At 38.8% G+C, this 17,211-nt stretch overlaps 1 protein-coding gene across 1 annotated transcript in view; it reads right to left on the bottom strand.

The window, feature by feature from the left end:
- prpf8 (pre-mRNA processing factor 8) overlaps positions 1–17,211 on the bottom strand; it is a 51,280-nt gene that overhangs the window by 29,850 nt on the left and 4,219 nt on the right. Inside the window, exons 3-9 of the mRNA XM_048556916.2 lie at positions 12,437–12,605; positions 9,720–9,884; positions 8,910–9,128; positions 6,490–6,702; positions 3,543–3,668; positions 1,561–1,666; positions 1,148–1,458 (exon numbers count right to left, since the gene is read on the bottom strand). Of these exons, the coding sequence (XP_048412873.1) occupies positions 1,148–1,458; positions 1,561–1,666; positions 3,543–3,668; positions 6,490–6,702; positions 8,910–9,128; positions 9,720–9,884; positions 12,437–12,605 (1,309 nt within the window). The remainder of the gene's footprint in view (positions 1–1,147; positions 1,459–1,560; positions 1,667–3,542; positions 3,669–6,489; positions 6,703–8,909; positions 9,129–9,719; positions 9,885–12,436; positions 12,606–17,211) is intronic.

Here is a 17,211-nt window from a genome sequence, read left to right as displayed (position 1 = left end):
GCCTAAAAATATTTCTCTGCATGGCACATTAACCACTTTAATGCCAATGTCAAAAGATGCAATAACCAAAGCAAGAAATCGGGCCTACTGTTTTCCCTCAAACCATGACGTGAATGTTAAATCCTCATACAAGATGATGGTGTTTATTAAAACTAAGTATTGTTTGCCCACCTGAGTGCAAAATAATACATTAAAATATTTTAAAAATTCTGTTAAAATGATTTTGAATACCAGTCTCAAGTAAAGTCCACATTAAGGAGTGAGAAAGGGTAACTAAACTATAAAAGGTCCAACAGAGACGCTGGAATAGCACACTTAGGCCCTGAATACAATCAGAGCAGAAAGATCAAAAATCAGCCTAGCACCTGTGTATTCCCATAACTGTTGTACTACACAAAAGAGTAGTAACCAAGAAAGGATGACATAAACACAGAAAGTTTCCCCAGCATCAGCATCTATCACCATCACTACTGTATATTAAAAAAAATCCTCCACCTCTTTTTTTTCTGCACAGGTACCATTTAACATTTTCATCTATGGAGGCCAGCCGGCCTTTCATGCTGCTAATACTAGTCAGGAGTAGGAAAATTATGATGAGATCAATCTTATTTTTTAAAAATCAATCTAACACCACTGAACAGCCAGTATTTGTTCTTAAACAACAGATATGTTAAAGTGCCAGGCAATCAATGAACAATCCTTCATTATCAGTACAACACACTGGTGCACGAGGACTGCTGATCACTGGTCTCTCTTTCCCTTTGCTGGGGGTCAGTTTAGCTCAGTTGACTAGATGGTTGGTTTGAGAGTCTATGGCGACCCAACTTTCTCCTCCCCCTGCAAGTCTAGAGTTCAATTCTACTCCAGACAATACTAATTCTCAAAGCTGACAAAATACTAATTCTCAAAGCTGACAACATTAACTATAATAAGATAACAAAGTGTGGGGCTGGATGAACACAGCAGGCCAAGCAGCATCTTAGGAGCACAAAAGCTGACGTTTCGGATCTGCGGTTCCCATTATCTCTGATCACAACATTAACTATAAAATAAGCAAATTCAATTAGAGAGATGCAGAACATCTAATTATCCATTTAATCAGCTTATATTCTTTGAAAACACCAAAATTACAGAACATTCAACCAACCTTTTCTTTTGTGCTTTGGGTGGTCTGTGTTTAAGTGCATTCAGTACATAGTATTTCAGGAGTTTCTGGTAAGAAACCCTAACTTTGACTGGTTGCCCTGCTGGACAGTGCTCACGGTACCAGTTCTTAACTAAGGGAATGTCAAGTGCTCTCCTTGTTTTTCCAGACCTCAAGTTAAACGGTCTTGGTGCCCAAAGCAATGCTATGCCATTGGCAGTATGATCTGAATATAAAGGACAATCTTTCAGGAATGGTTCCATACAATCTGGAAGTTCAAACTCTTCATCATCATCAGGTAATGGTTCCTGGCTCTGAAATGAAATGCAAAAAGCATATGATAATCTTCTGTTAATTTTATTTCAAAAGTAGAAATTAATTGCAATAGCAAGTTACTTTAGCGTAAACGTGATTACCTTAACAGAGTGTCTGTGAGAGATTGGGTTAATCAACGGATCAAAGTAAAAAGCTGGCAAATCCGGATCTTCTGTTTTAATGAACACAACATTCGGTGTATGATACCTTAAATACAAAGAAGTTAAATAAGACCCAAATAACAGCAAGTACCAAATTTAGCAATGCGTACCCTAACCTCAAGAATGCACTTTTCCTTTATCATTTCAAAACTATTATTTTGGGGAACAGATTCATGGTTTTTGGGTGCCCTGCAATGCCCCATCCAAACCAAACACATGAGAATACTGGAAGGCAATTTCATTATGGGGGTATCACACCAAGAACATTACTTAATATCCATATATCTCCAATTTAAAATAAAGTTCGTCAGAGAGCAATCAGGAGAAACATGCCTTAATTTCTCTTCCATGGATACGTATCCAAAGGATACCACATCTCAAATTTTAACTTAGTGGAGCTCTGCTTACTTAGCAAAGAAGAAGAAACATTCTCCGACCCTTCAGTTCAGTACTTATACTGTCATCAACTAAGTTTTCTGGGGGCTTTGAAAATAAAATACCCCTGTACAATATAAAGTTTATTGGTGCATCAACTTTCACTTTCCAGCACTATTTGCACATTCAATGCTTTCATTAAAGGTTAGGTACTTTCAAAAGAGCCCACTTCAAGCTGTTTTGGAACATCCTGCCAGGGGAAATAAACCAGTTACCATGACAAAACCCACTACCTAGCACTTTGACAGTTTTACATTGCTTTGCCATTCCACAGGCAAAAGGAAATTTACAGGTTTGCTCACATACCAAAAAAACTTTACAGACTGAATGGATGTCAAAGAATCATGAGGTCATACCAATGATTTTTATTTTTAAATATGGAAAGCAAATAATAGATAATAGTACTGTTGAGAATTATTACTAATCATGCCAACAGTCGTGATGAGTTACACAGTAATACTAAACCGATTACAACATACAATTAAATATTATTACTGACAGAAAATGTAATATAGATGATTAATATTTCAATTTTTCTAACTTCCTGGCTATTAAGAGTAATGGATTCATAGTCATACAACATGGAAACAGGCTCCTTCAATCTAACTAGTCCACACCAACCATGTTTCCAAACCAAACTCGTCCCACCTGCTTGCATCTGGCCCATATCCCTCCCAACCTATCTTGCTCTAGTACTCATCCAAATGTCTTTTTAAATGTTGTAACTGAACTTTCATCTTCCACTTCCTCTGGCAGTTCATTCCACACACTAACCTCTGCATAAAATGTTGCCCATCATGTTCTTTTTAAATCTTTCTCCTCTCACTTTAAAAATATGTTCCCGAGTTTTGAATTCCCCTATGTGAGGGAAAAGACCTTCGCTATGCACCTTATCTATGCCCCTCACTATTTTATAAACCTCTATAAACCTCAACCTCCTATATGCCAGTGAAAAAAGTCCCAGCCTTTTTTGATAACTCAAACCTTCCATTCCAAGCAACATTCTGAACACTCTCCAGTTTAACAATATCGTTCCACATCAGGGCAACCAGATCTGCACACAGTACTCCAGAAGAGGCCTCACCAATGTACTGTACAATCTCAAAATGATGGCCCAAATCCTATACTCAAAGGTCTGAACAATGAAGGCAAGTGCGCTAAATGCCTTCTTAACCAACCTGTCTACCTGCAACATAAATTTAAAAGAATTATGTACCTGAACCCCTAAGTCTCTCTATTGTACAATACTACCCATGGAACTCCCACTCTAACAATACAGTAGGCATGCCTGCTCCAAATGGAGTGCAGTGATTCAAGGTGGTAACTCACCACCACCTTCTCAAGGGCAACAAGGAATGGCAAATAAATGCTGGCCAACCTCCAAAGCCCACATCCCTTGAATTTTTTTTAAAAAATCAGGAAATTTCGCTGTTTGCGTTGTTCTAAATCTAGGACAGATGCAAAATGATTTACACTTATCTACTTACCAGGTGAGATGAACATGATGGGGGAGGTTATTGTACAAGTATGGGAATGCGATTTTGTATTCTGTTCTGATTGGTTGTCTGATGATGATTTTGTTGATGTCATTGAATTCATTCCAGTCTTCATCCCTAACAGAAGCAAATTAAACACAACGGTCAAAGCTATTATGTTTTAATTTTACATTACTGAAAAGTTGCAAACAATGAAAATAAAAGAAAACTGACTTCCTGCAATTTCAACATAATGGCCCAAATCTTCCAATATGAACAATTCAACTGTTCTTCAGTATGTTCACTGAGTGAGTGGGAATGAGGTTAGTGGGCAAAGGGATGTGCAGGGAATATAGTTAGCCTGAACTTAGAGCAGGTTTTACATCCTCTCACCGTTTACTGGTTGGCTATTTAGCTAAGCAAGTAAGAACTACGCAAGTCTTCAAATCTAACTCGAAGTTATGGGCACTTTGGGTGGTTCAATGTTTGAATCTCCCAGGCAATTATGGTACAGCAGTACACTGGGGCCTCCAAGCAGACCTGAAGCCCATCTTTCAGGGTGCATACAGTAGCTGGCTATCTGAAGACCAAAAGATCTGGGCCAATAGCTCACATTACAAATTGTTTAAACAAAAAGTACTATTCAAAATAAAATATTTGCTCACGTGCACTTTTCCAGTGGATTATAAACCAACAGAAGGCATTTCAGGGATCATCCATCGATTTTCCCTTAATACTTTCTCTCAAATCAAAGGCAGATGCAACAGCCTCTGCATGGCACAGGCTTGATAAGGAAATAAACCGGCTGGGACTCGACTCTACATCTAAACCTTTATCAGGTCACATTGTGCTCATGTATAAACTTGCACATTTCTGGCTTACAACTACTATGTAGCAATGGCAACTCAAGTCACGCATGCAGTATAGTGCGGAACCAGTTCCTTTCCATGTTACAAATGTATGGCTCATTAGTGAACCAAATATGCACAAAACCTTGTGAGGTTGTACAGTACAGCACTAACCCACTTCAGAACAGCTGAAAAGCTTTCATTAAAAAAAGCAAAGTTCACGATCAGTGTTAAAAGCCATGGGAAGGAGAACAATCACATAGCTGGATATTTGCATGAAAGAAAGCAAATAGATTTTTTTTAAAAAGTGAAAAATACAGAAGGATCTTGCTGAAGATACATAAGTGATTATGTTACAAGATGTGCCTTTAAGAAGGATCTATTCTGTCATTTTTTTTTAAACAAGCATTGTAAACTTGGAACTGAGCTATCTACTCTGAACCCAGCTAGTTTTTTTCCTAAAATAGAGATATTGGAGCAATAGAAACAGCATGATGGGGTGCAGTCAAGCAGAACCAGGATTTTAGTTTTAGCTTTCAGTGGCTGTTGGGCTCTGGAAGCTGTTATACATATCTCCCTGTTACAGCAAAACACTTGAGTTCTCTGTCTCTCTAAATTTTCTCTTGATGTCCTTTCCTCCTGGCCTGGAGAACTGCATGGGAGACAATCTATTTTTACTGAGTCTGCCATTGCCAATAGTGTGTTTATGGAATGTTATTATGTCGGAACAGTTGCTGTTTAGGAGTTAAATAATCTATTATTCTCTTAAATTTTCCAAAAAGGTTAAGTTATTCCGATTTTTTTTGTTTGTATTTTAACTATAGTGTAAAAATAAAGTGTGATTTATTTCAAGCTTAGTAATTTAACCAACTGAATTGCTTTAAACTTGTCTTGCAAAAAATTGAAGTTTAGTCTGGTCCATGACAATGAAAGCAGTGAAGATACATAAGCCATTAAAAATCAGTTAGCATCCTTAACTTTCTGTATCTTAAAGACATAAGAGGTTGGTACAATCTGGTTGCAGTTGTGAATACAATGCAATTCTGGCCAAGGCATTACAGGAACGAATTCATTCCACCGAAAAGGTACAGAATGAAAAAGGTATAGATTGACTGGGCCAAAAACACAAATTGCTGGAGAAACTCAGCATGTCTGGCAGCATCTGTAGGGAGAAAACAGTTATATTTTGAATCTGGTGATCTTCACTGGGACACATTCTGAGACAAAATGTTACCTGTTTTCTTTCTACAGATGCTGCCAGACCTCCTAAGTTTTTCCAGAAATTTCTGCTTCAAATCTCCAACATCTGGGGTTCTTTGTTTTGTATTAGATTTACTGAGATACCGCCAAGAATTATGTTATTAAGGAGATTAATGGAATTGGGACCCACTCAGCAAAGCAGAGCAAAGTAAATCAGTGAGCTGACATTATATAACAAGACAGAGAATTATATTTTTTTAAATGAAAGAGCACAATCCATTTTAGAACAGCTGAAAAGCTTTCATTAAAAGTTCACAATCAGTGTTAAAAGCAATGGGAAGGAGAACAATCACATAGCTGGATATTTGCAGGAAAGAAAGCAAATAGATTTTAAAAAAGTGAAAATACAGAAGGATCTTGCTGAAGATACATAAGTGATTATGTTATAAGATTTGCCTTTAAGAAGGATCTATTTTGTCATTTTTTTTAAACAAGCATGGTAAACTTGTAACTGATCTATCTACACTGAACCCAGCTAGCTTTTTTTTAAAATAGAGATTGGAACAATAGAAGCAGCATGATGGGGTGGAGTCATAGTTGATAGATAAAATGTGGAATTCTATCCCAAACAGCTGCTGAGGCAGAGTATACAAATAATTGTTCAATAAAATGAGAACCTGAAAAGATAGTTAGCAAATATTGAGAATAAGCAGGGAAATAAGATTCAATTAGATGATTAACATGCAGGAAAATATTAAAGACTTACCAAGTGAAACGCTACTGAACACTGTTGAAGCATTTAGTGGTTCTGGTGCCCATTGCTCAATCTAACAGAAATACTTACAGCACACAACTAAATTTACTATTGACTTAATATTTTAATAATGGATTTTAAAAAGAAAAGTCCTTACTGAAGATTCACATCCCGAACCAGAGGCTCAAACTTGGGTCCACCTGGAATTGCCATGTTAAGAGCTTTGGATGTAAAAAATGCTTTTAGATCAAACAGATAGAAGTAGTTGTCATCCACTAAATCAGTTAGCAACTGATTAGCCAGGCGATAAAGAGTAGACATCATAGGCAAAGTAAACTGCCAGCGACGATAAGTCGATCCATTAACATACCTATATTAGGACAGAATATTTTTCAATCTAAACATTTTATAAGGGAATGTTACAGCTTAATACCATAGCAAATCACACGTGGACAGCAATATTTGAATACAATAAGAAGCTGAGAAGATTACTTTAATTATAATTTTCTCATTTTAACAAAGCAGTTTAGTTCAAATCAATTTTTCTATTATTAATTAAAGCACAATTTTTATCTTTCTCAACAAGTTCTTCTCCTGAAGCCAGTCCAAAGGTTCCAAAGGTTTCTGGTACTTCATTAGTGTCAATTATCATGCACAAGTCTATACAATTATATGTTAACATGCTATTCAAATACAACGGTATCACTAGGCTTAAGTGTGTTCTCATCCACATGTCTACATGTCTATTTCCGGCAGTCACCACAGGTAGGATTGTGGCTGCACAACCATCCCTCGTATTGTATTTCTCTAGGCTGCACACACACTTTTCCCCCAAATTATGTCATGAGCTAGATTCTGTAAGCAAAGCTGCTTGCTACTGACGTAAATGCAACTGTCCACAAGTTCAAGTGGCCAGTGTGCTGCAGCCTTCACCTTTCCCAATGCGGTTTAAATCTTGTGCCAACTTAAGGGGATTTCACAATTTGCAGCAGCAGTGATGACAGCAAGCAGCTAATCACAGTATTTTTTGAGTCAGCAAACCAGGAAGCAATAAGCCACCGATTATCAATAGTTTAAAATGCCATTTTTCAAATAATTTGATTTAAAGCAAAGCTAAAATACCAATATGAACTAATTGATTTATAAATATGGAATTTATCATAATGGAGAAAGTTGCCATTCGACAAATATCTCATCACAAGGAAAGGCTGGACAAACTTGGATTGTTTTCGCTAAAGCGTCGGAGGCAGAGGAGCAATTTGATAGAAATACATAAAATTATGGGGGGCATGGATAGTTGGAGTCTTTTTCCCTAGGGTGGAAATGTTAAATACTAAGGGGCACAGGTTTAAGAGAAGGGAGGAAAAGTTCGAAGGACATGTGCAAAGGAATTTTTTTTTTTAAAAAGTGGGTTGTACATAACTGGAACACACTGCTGTGGGAGGTGGTAGAAGCAGAGACGATAGCAATGTTTAAAAGACTTTTATTCAGACACATGAACAGACGGGGAATAGAAGGATACGGACCATATACAAGCAGATGGGGTTATTTTAAAATAGCACCATGGGCGGCACAAACATGGTGTGTCAAAGGGCCTGTTTCTGCGTTGTACTATCTTATGTTAAATACCTTTCCAGGGTCAATGAGCGTATTTACTATTCATTATGAATTTTGTACACAATTAAACATTTAATTGAATAATAGTTATATTTAATTGAATACAGAGCAATTTGTAAAGTTTTTATCAATTCACTGATTGCTTTGGAATTGCTCCAGACAGGACCTTAAGAAAACACTCTATTGACAAATGTAAAATCAATGAACTATTACGATCATAAAATCCAGACCTTTGGATCAAGACTTGTGAAGTCTAGTTGTCTATTCTTTCCACAATTTTAGCTTTTTAGTATTTCTCTGCACTTGTAAGAAACCTATTAAATTGATTTAAATCTAGAAAAATAAACTGAATTTACTTGTACCAAATAATAATGCTGTTGAGCATTATCTAGCTGAAATTTTTCTATTTTTTTCACACAGAAGACAATGATTGGCAAAGAAGAACCACTGATAAATCAAAACTATAAAACTCCTATGGCGCAGTGGCAGTATCCCTACCTTGGAGCCAAGAAACATGGTTTCATATCCCACTTGTTCCAGAGATGTGTGATAACATGTCTGAACAGGTTAATTAGAAAATATGTGAAACAACTCATGCAGACAATACGCTAGACTAAAGGAATTATTGAAATTTTCAAGAAAGACTACCCAATGAAACTTTTTTTAGATTATGAACTGACCAATGGGCCCTTGTGGAAAACAACAAACATAATATCAACTTTGTCCAGTTGGCTGAACCCATTCACCCTAATTATGTCATAGTTCATTCACAGGAAGTGAAGTTATTTTAATTAGTTCAGGTGGACATATCATTTCTAGCAGCACAGTTTTAATTCGTCTTATTCTATAAATTCTTGCTAGTAATTTAAAATCAGAATTTTCCATGTCATATAGCTACTTTGTTAGGCCTGCAATCTCTCATGGCATTAACACACTTGACACCAAGACACAAAGCCTCACTTTGGGTTGTCTTTCAGTGGCTGGTGATCATATAACCACTCTGCCACTGGTCCATCCTCTTCTGAATCAAGTTCCATCTGTATTGCTTCGAGTGGCTCCACATCAAGTATATTATCTGCATAATCCAGTGGAGGCTCTTCATCATCGAAAGGAGGAAACCGCATCCTTTTGAAGTGCCGTCTATCACGCTTTTCACGTCTCATCATAATCCACATGGTTCTAATAAGAAATGAGTCTTTGGTTATTGCATTTCATCACAAAAATGTGTTTTGAACTGCAAAATGCAGTTCCTTATCATATGCAATGAATGAACATAGTGAAATATTTACCCACTAGGGTATAAGATGCACTCAGAAAATATGTTTATTTAATTATAAATTGCAGTGCACTTGAAAATTCTTCCATAAATTAAAAAAATCCAAGCAAATAGCTTATGAATGCATGATCTGGAGAGGTTGTATATATTAATCAATAGCCTATACTTAGAAGTGGCAGTGAATCAAGTCACCCAGATTTTTTTGTCAAAAACAGATATTTTCCATCTTCAATAATAATTGAAATCCAGGAAGACAGTCTAAAATGAGCAAGTCTAATCTTTAATATAATAACAACAGATATTAACGCCTATGTTTTGACAGGCATCTTGTGACATTATTTTTGGAATAATAACTAGTAGCCACTACATTGATTTCTTTGTATCATTCAATTTGATTCTGAAACAGTCAAAGACAGAAGTACACAAAAGATCTTTGCAATGAATTCAAACACATTTTCATCAAAAGTTTCTGAAAAATCCAACAGTTTACTTACCCCCATTGAGATATATAAACTGGTTCAATAACCCAGGGAATCTCGTTAACAAATGAAATTGCACCGGTGATGTGATACAAAACTGAAACATCTCTGATCTGCTCCCATGGCATAGGCATGTTCTCCAGTAGTTTTAGAACAGCATGTGGCATGTACTTCAAAGCACTATGAAGACAGGGAAAAAATCCAATTGCCAATACATTAGCTTTAGTCTTAGACTCGTACAACATGGAAACAGACCATTTGGCCCAACTCATCCATGCAAACCAAATATCCGAAATTAATCTAGACCCATTTGCCAGCATCTAGCCCATATCCCTCTTGAACCCTTGATTTTCATGTACCCATACAACTGCCTTTTAAATATCGTAGGTGTATCTCCACCACCTCCTCCAGCAGCTCATTCCATACACACATCATTCTCTGCTTGAAAAAGTTGCCCCTTAGGAGCCTTTTAAATCTTTCCCCTCTCACCTTTAACCTATGCCCTCTAGTTTTGGACTCCCCTACCCTGGGGAAAAGACCTTGTCTATTTATCCTATCCAGGACCCTCTTGATTTTGTAAACATCTAAAAATGTCATCCCTCAGCCTCTGAAGTTCTAGGGAAAATAGCCTCAGCCTATTCAGCCTTTCCCAACAGCTCAAATGCTCCAACCGTGCCAATCTTTTCTGAACTCTTTCAAGTTTCACAACATCCTTCCTATAGCAGGAAGGCCAGAACTGCACACAGTATTGCAAAAGTGGCTAAACCAATGTCCTGTACAGCCACATGACCTCCCAACTCCAATACTAAATATATTGGCCAATAAACGCAAGCGTCCCAAACATCTTCTTCACTACCCTATCAACCTACGACTCCACTTTCAAGGAACTATGAATGTGCACTCCAAGGTCTCTTTTTTTTTGCAACACTCCCCAGGACCTTACCATTAAGTGTACAAGTTCTGCCCTGATGTGCCCTACAAAGATGCAGCACCACACATTTATCTAAATTAACATTATCGGCCACTTCTCAGCATATCAGCCCATCTGATCAAGGTCCTGTTATATTCTGAGTCAAACAGCCTTACTGTGATGACGAGTCTAATGATTTATATTTATATTGTGCATAAGTGCTAGATTTATTACAGTTAGCTAGTATACACTGAGTCTTTACACTGGAATACAAAATGGGACTTTGTAGTTTTGAAAATGCATATATTTCGGTTTAGTCAAATGTAAACTTGAAAATTGTTTTGTCACTTCCATAATATTAAAGAAAATTAAGACTACAAACATGAGAACAACATGCAAGAATGCACAGAACTGATTTTCTCAGCTTGAAGAGGACTTCAAATCTATCTCTAATCAAGCAGTAGTCTCATTCAATTCCCCTTTCATCTCAACAAATAGATTCAACGGCATGAAATATTGATGCTAGCAACTGAAAAATCTGGAACCAATTAAAAGAATGACATAATTAGTACACAATCATATAGAACACAGGACATTACAGCACATTATAGGCCCTTTGGCCCACAATGTCGTGCCGATCTTTAACCCTAAACCTAAGGTCTATCTAACCTCAACTCCTACCTTATACCATCATGCATATGTCTATCTAATAGCCACTTAAATGCCCCTAATGTGGCCAACTCCACTAGCCTCTCCGCAATGCATTCCTTGCCCCTATCACTCTCTGAGTAAAGAACCTACCTCTGACATCTCCCCTATATCTACCTCCACTCACTTTAAAACTATGCCCCCTCATAACAGCTACCTCCACCCTAGGAAAAAAATCTCAGGCTGTCCACCTTATCTATACCTCTGATCATTTTGTACACCTCTATCAAACCACCTCTCATCCTTCGGCCTAGCTCTCTCAACCTTTCCTCGTAAGACCTTCCCTCCATTCCAGGCAACATCCTGGTAATTCACCTCTGCACCTTTTCCAATGCTTCCATATCTTTCCTGTAACGAAGCGACCAGAACTGGACACAATACTCCAGATGAGGCTGAAGCAGGGTTTTGTACAGCTGGTGCATAACTTCACAACTCTTGAACTCAATCCCTCTATTAATGAAAGCTAACACACCATATGCCTTCTTAACAACTTTATCAACGTGGGTGGCAGCTTTCAGGAAACTGTGGACATGAACACCAAGACCTCTTCCCTCCTCAACACTGCCAAAAATCTTTCTGTTGACCCTGTGTTCTGCTTTCAAGTTTGCCCTTCCAAAATGAATCTCTTCACACTTTTCAGGGTTAAATTCCATCTGCCACTTCTCCGCCCAGCTCTGCATCCTTTGAAAACAGGGCTGTAGGAGTGCAATATTTAGGAAAGTTACCATTACTTGTATACTACACATATTATATTCCACGCTGTTGGTCATTTTAAATTTGAGATAGTTACTTGCCACTCCCATCACAACACCTCTTCTCACCCCACCCCCAAATGGAACATTACATGTCACAGCAGTCTCTATACAAACATTCGCACTCAACAGGATGAGTACTGGAGGTCAAGCCATTCATTGAAAAAGATCAAACATGCATTAAAAATGGTCTTAAATTATGCTCTGGAACATCACTGAACCACCTGTCGTTGAAACAAAGAAGTGGGCTAATGTTTCAGTTAAATAGTAATGTGAAAAGTTCATTCAGCATCAAATCTCAGAGGGTCATTACTGGGTCAATGTGAAATTGCTGTGGTTCTCTGTATTAGCAAAATGCTTACCCAAGATAGACTCTCTTGTCATGCCTGAATTTCCGGTTTGTCATGTCACCATGATCACGAATTATCTTTCGGACATGTTCAGGGGGCATGTCTTCCTTCTGAGCATCCACAAAACCAAACTTTCTCTTTTCAGCATACCGTTTAGCCTGAAGTTGTTGCCATTTCCTGGCTGGAAAAATAATTTAATACACTGGAAAGTTTATAATTGATCACAATCTCAAAAAGAAGTGTCATAACTCTTTTAAAACAGTCCCATGACTTAATCAACAGCTTATTAAAGCGAACTTTGGAGTAGGAGCAGAAGTCAAAATCTAAAGACAACAAAACATCTAATATTTTGTATGTTACCAAGGTAAAGTTGTTCCAAAGTTGTTATGCAAAGCTGTAGTTTCCTCTTCAATAGAGAACAGTGCAAGTTGGTGAATGAGACATTATGGTTTGTCCTGAGAGAACAGCACCAAACCAAGCCACCGGTGCTAATCACTCAAGTTTATTTTTGAATCTCAACTAAGCATTCGCTGGCCTGACTGTAGCTAACAGATGACACGGAGGCAGGATGATGAATTCTTCATTGGCTGGGTTATATGAGCTTGGGAAATGACTGAAAATCACAGTCAGAAAAATTCTGAAATTACCACACTGTATGGTTTGTCTCTCACAGCACTTCATTGAACTGAACTCGGTAAGGGTGAACATCTTTCCCATGCCTGGATGGCAAGCTCAGGGCTTAGATACGACATAAGCTCAGTTATGAATAACTTGACAGTTCCAAAAACTAATAAGGATGCCTGGCTGAGCTCAATGGCAACTGGTATATGTTCAACAGCACCTGACAGCTCTTACTGCAGCATCCAAGGGCAGCAATTCACTGCGCTGTTTCAGAACTCAATGCAATATTTGCCTCTTCTTTATAGTTTGAAGGATGGAACATCACCACCCAAAACGTCCCCTCTTTAAGTCACATACAGCACCTGGATTTGCTACCCTCTAGCTGAATTTGATATGCTGTTCTACTACTAACAAAGTGGTACACTTCAAAACATCAACAACAGTTCATTTATAAAGTACATCTGCTATCTAATTCAGTTAGTTTGGAATTTTCAGCAAATTTTCAAGCTAACCCGATATAGAACAGAAGCAAAAGCGCAGGTTCTAAAGTCAATGAATAAATTTGTAGACCTATTATAACCAGCTCATGATGGCAAGTTTGAGTGTTTCCAAGGTCACTGAACTCCTGACGTCATTACAGCCTTGGTTCAAACATGGACAAAATAAATGAATTCCAGAGGCGAGGTGGGAGGGCATGCTTTGACATCAACGCCACACGTGACTGAGTACAGCATCAAACAGCCCCAGCAAAACTGGTGTCAATGGGAAACAAACAGAAATTGCTGCAAAAGCTCAGCAAGTCTGGCAGCATCTGTGGAGAGAAATCAGAGTTAACATTTTGGGTCGAGTGACTCTTCCTTAGAACTGAGGAAGTCAATGGGAAACTGAAGGAAATCTAGTTGGATGGTGGCACACACTACACATGGGAAAATGGTAATGGCTGTTGGAGGGCAGTCATCTCAGCACCAGGACATCTCTGCATGAATTCCTTGGGGTACTATCCCATCCCAACTATCTTCAGCTGCTTCATCAATCTTTCATCATAATGTTAGAAATTATTGCACTAAGTTCAGGTCCATTCATAACTCCTCAGAGATTGAAGACATCCATGTCCAAATGCAATTAGACCTGTACATTACCCAGGCTTGGGCTGAATAATGGTAAATAATAATTGCACTACATAAATGCCTGGCAATGACATCGTCCAAACAAGGGACAATTCAACCACAATCCTTTGACATTTAAAGATGCTACCATCACTGAATGCCTCACAATCAACATCCCAGACAGTTACCATAAACCAGAAACTGAACTAGACTAGGCACAAACCTAAACTGGCTACACAAGCAGCAACTCAGCTCTTGACTCCACAAAGCTTATCCACCACTTACACAGCAAAGTCAGGAGTGCGATGAAATACACCCTACTTGCTTGGACGGGTGCAGCAACAACAACACAAGAACCTCGACACCATCCAGGGCAAAGCAGCTCACTTGACTGGTAGCACATCCAGAAATACGCACTCTCTCCACACTGCCAACACTCAACAGCAGCAATGTGTACCATCTTCAAGATGCACTGCTGAAATTCACCAATGTTTCTTAGGCAGCCCTTCAAAACCCATGACAATTTCCATCTAGAAAAATAAAGGCAGCAGATACACAGGAATACCACTACCTAGAAGATTCCTTTCAAGTCACTCATCATCTGGACTTGGAAATTAATCCTCATTCCTTCAGTGTCACTAGATAAAAATCCTGGAAATCCCTCCCTAACAGCATTGTGGATCTACCTGCAACACAGTTGTAGTTCAAGGTTCACCACCAATTTCTCAAGGACAACATTTTTTTATTTTCATGGAATGAAGGCGTCATTAGCTAGGCTAGCATTTAGTGCCCATCCCTACTTGCCCAGAGACCAGTTAAGAGTCAATCACACCTCGGGAAGGACATACTAGCCCTGGCGTGTGTCCAGCGGAGATTCACACGCATGATCCCTGGAATGGTAGGTTTAACATATGATGAACGGCTGAGGATCCTGGGATTGTTTTCATTAGAGTTTAGAAGGTTGAGGGGAGATCTAATAGAAACTTACAAGATAATGTATGTCATGGAAGGGGTGAATGCTGGGGAGTTGTTTCCGTTAGGCAGGGAGACTAGGACCCGTGGGCACAGCCTTAAAATTAGAGGGGGTAAATTTAAAACAGAAATGAGACAACATTTCTTCAACCAGAGAGTGGTGGGCTTGTGGAATTCATTGCCACAGAGTGCAGTGGAGGCTGGGATGTTAGATGCCTTCAAGGCAGAGATCGACAAATTCTTGATCTCACAAGGAATCAAGGGCTACGGGGAGAGTGCACGGAAGTGGAGTTGAAATGCCCATCAGCCATGATTTAAATGGCGGAGTGGACTTGATGGGCCGAATGGCCTTACTTCCACTCCTATGTCTTATGGTCTAATCACATGGCTACAGGTCTGGAGTTTCACGTAGACCAGCTAAGGTTGCAGTCCTTCCTTAAACCTTGTACGTGAACATTAGTAATGGGGTTTTCTGACAATCAATAACGAATTCATGATCATCACTCGACTCTTAATTCCAGATTTTTACTGAATTCAAATTTCACCATCACCTGTGGCACAATTCGAAGCCAGGTCTCCAGAACAATACCTAGGTGACTGGGTTAACAGTCCATTAACAGTCACTAGGCCATTGCCTCCCTTTTGAACTGCAGGCAGACAATAAATATTGGTCCAGCCAGAGACAGCTAAAACCCACGAATAACACAAATCCATGAAACTACAATGAAGACACAAAATCCAACCCGAGTTTTCATGCAGGCACTTGGGCCTTCACACACAAAGAGAAGTTAAAAAAGAATAATGTCCAATACAAAGAAAGATAAACAAACATGTAGTTTTGAGTACGTTGGGTGCACTTGAGGTGTAAGGTTTTAACCCAAGATCATGGTTGGTTAGTTGTTTTTTTTTAAAGATGCTGTCGGCAACAGTAAATAATGTAGTTATCTTTTAAGTTCATGATTCTCTGATGCATCTTTCCAGTCAGAGTTGTCAGTGTGGGTACTTTGCTTCCCCAGACGGAGTACGCCTTCACAGTCCATGTTCAGTCCTACATTCTTAATTCCATCTCTCTTTGCTCCATCAAAAGAGCTGCTTGAAATAGCAGTTGTTCTATGATCCTGTGCAATGCTGAGGTGACTGCTTCCTGGTTTGGGAACTACAAATGTTTCATCTCCAACATGTGAAGATTGTCGTAATTATGTAAATCAAAAAGGAGATGAGGACCTTTTCACACTTGCTACGTAGCTTGATTTATTTCATTGCCATCGGGGAGATGTTAATTTCAAATCTGGTTCCCTTTGGGGTAATCCACATAAACTTCATGACATGTAGCCAACCTGGGCTGCTCAGGCTATCCTTGTGGTTATTCTGATTCAGTAGTTGGCACCCCCTTTCAAAAAGTCTTTTCAGTCTACAGATGGCCCAGGTAAATAAACAGAGTCATAGAATCATATAGCACGGAAACAGACCTCTCAGTCCAACCAGTCCTTGGGGAACATAATCCCAAACTAAACTAGTCCCATCTGCTTGTTCCTGGCTCATATCCCTCCAAACCTTTCTTAATAATGTATCTATCTAAACGACTTTTAATTGTTGTAATGGTACCCGCATTACTACTTCCTCAGGAAGTATTCCATGCACAAACCACCCTCTGTGTAAAACAAAAGTGCCTCTCATGTCTTTTTTAAACGTCTCTCTTCTTTCGTTAAAAATGTGCCCCCTAATCTTGAAATCTCCCTACTTAAGGAAAAGATGACTATCATTGATCTTAGCACTCTCACTATTTTATTAGCATCTATCAGGTCGCCTCTCAACCCCTACTCTCCAGTGACAAAAGTACCAGCCTATCCAGCCCTTCTTTATAACTTATACCTTCTGAACCTGGCAACATCCTGGTAATCTCTTCTGAACCCTCTCAAGGTTGATAATATCCTTTCAATAACTGGGCGATCAGAACTGGACACAGGATCCTAGAAAAGGCCTCGCTAATGTCCTGTACAACCGCAACATGACTTCCCAGCTCCTATATTCAAATGGCTGCACAATGAAAGCACGCGTGCCAAAACACCTTTTTAACCAACCAGTTTA

The sequence above is a fragment of the Stegostoma tigrinum genome, chromosome 27, assembly GCF_030684315.1.
Source record: "Stegostoma tigrinum isolate sSteTig4 chromosome 27, sSteTig4.hap1, whole genome shotgun sequence".
Classification (NCBI taxonomy): Eukaryota; Metazoa; Chordata; class Chondrichthyes; order Orectolobiformes; family Stegostomatidae; genus Stegostoma; species Stegostoma tigrinum.
This window is presented reverse-complemented; position numbering and strand designations above follow the sequence as displayed.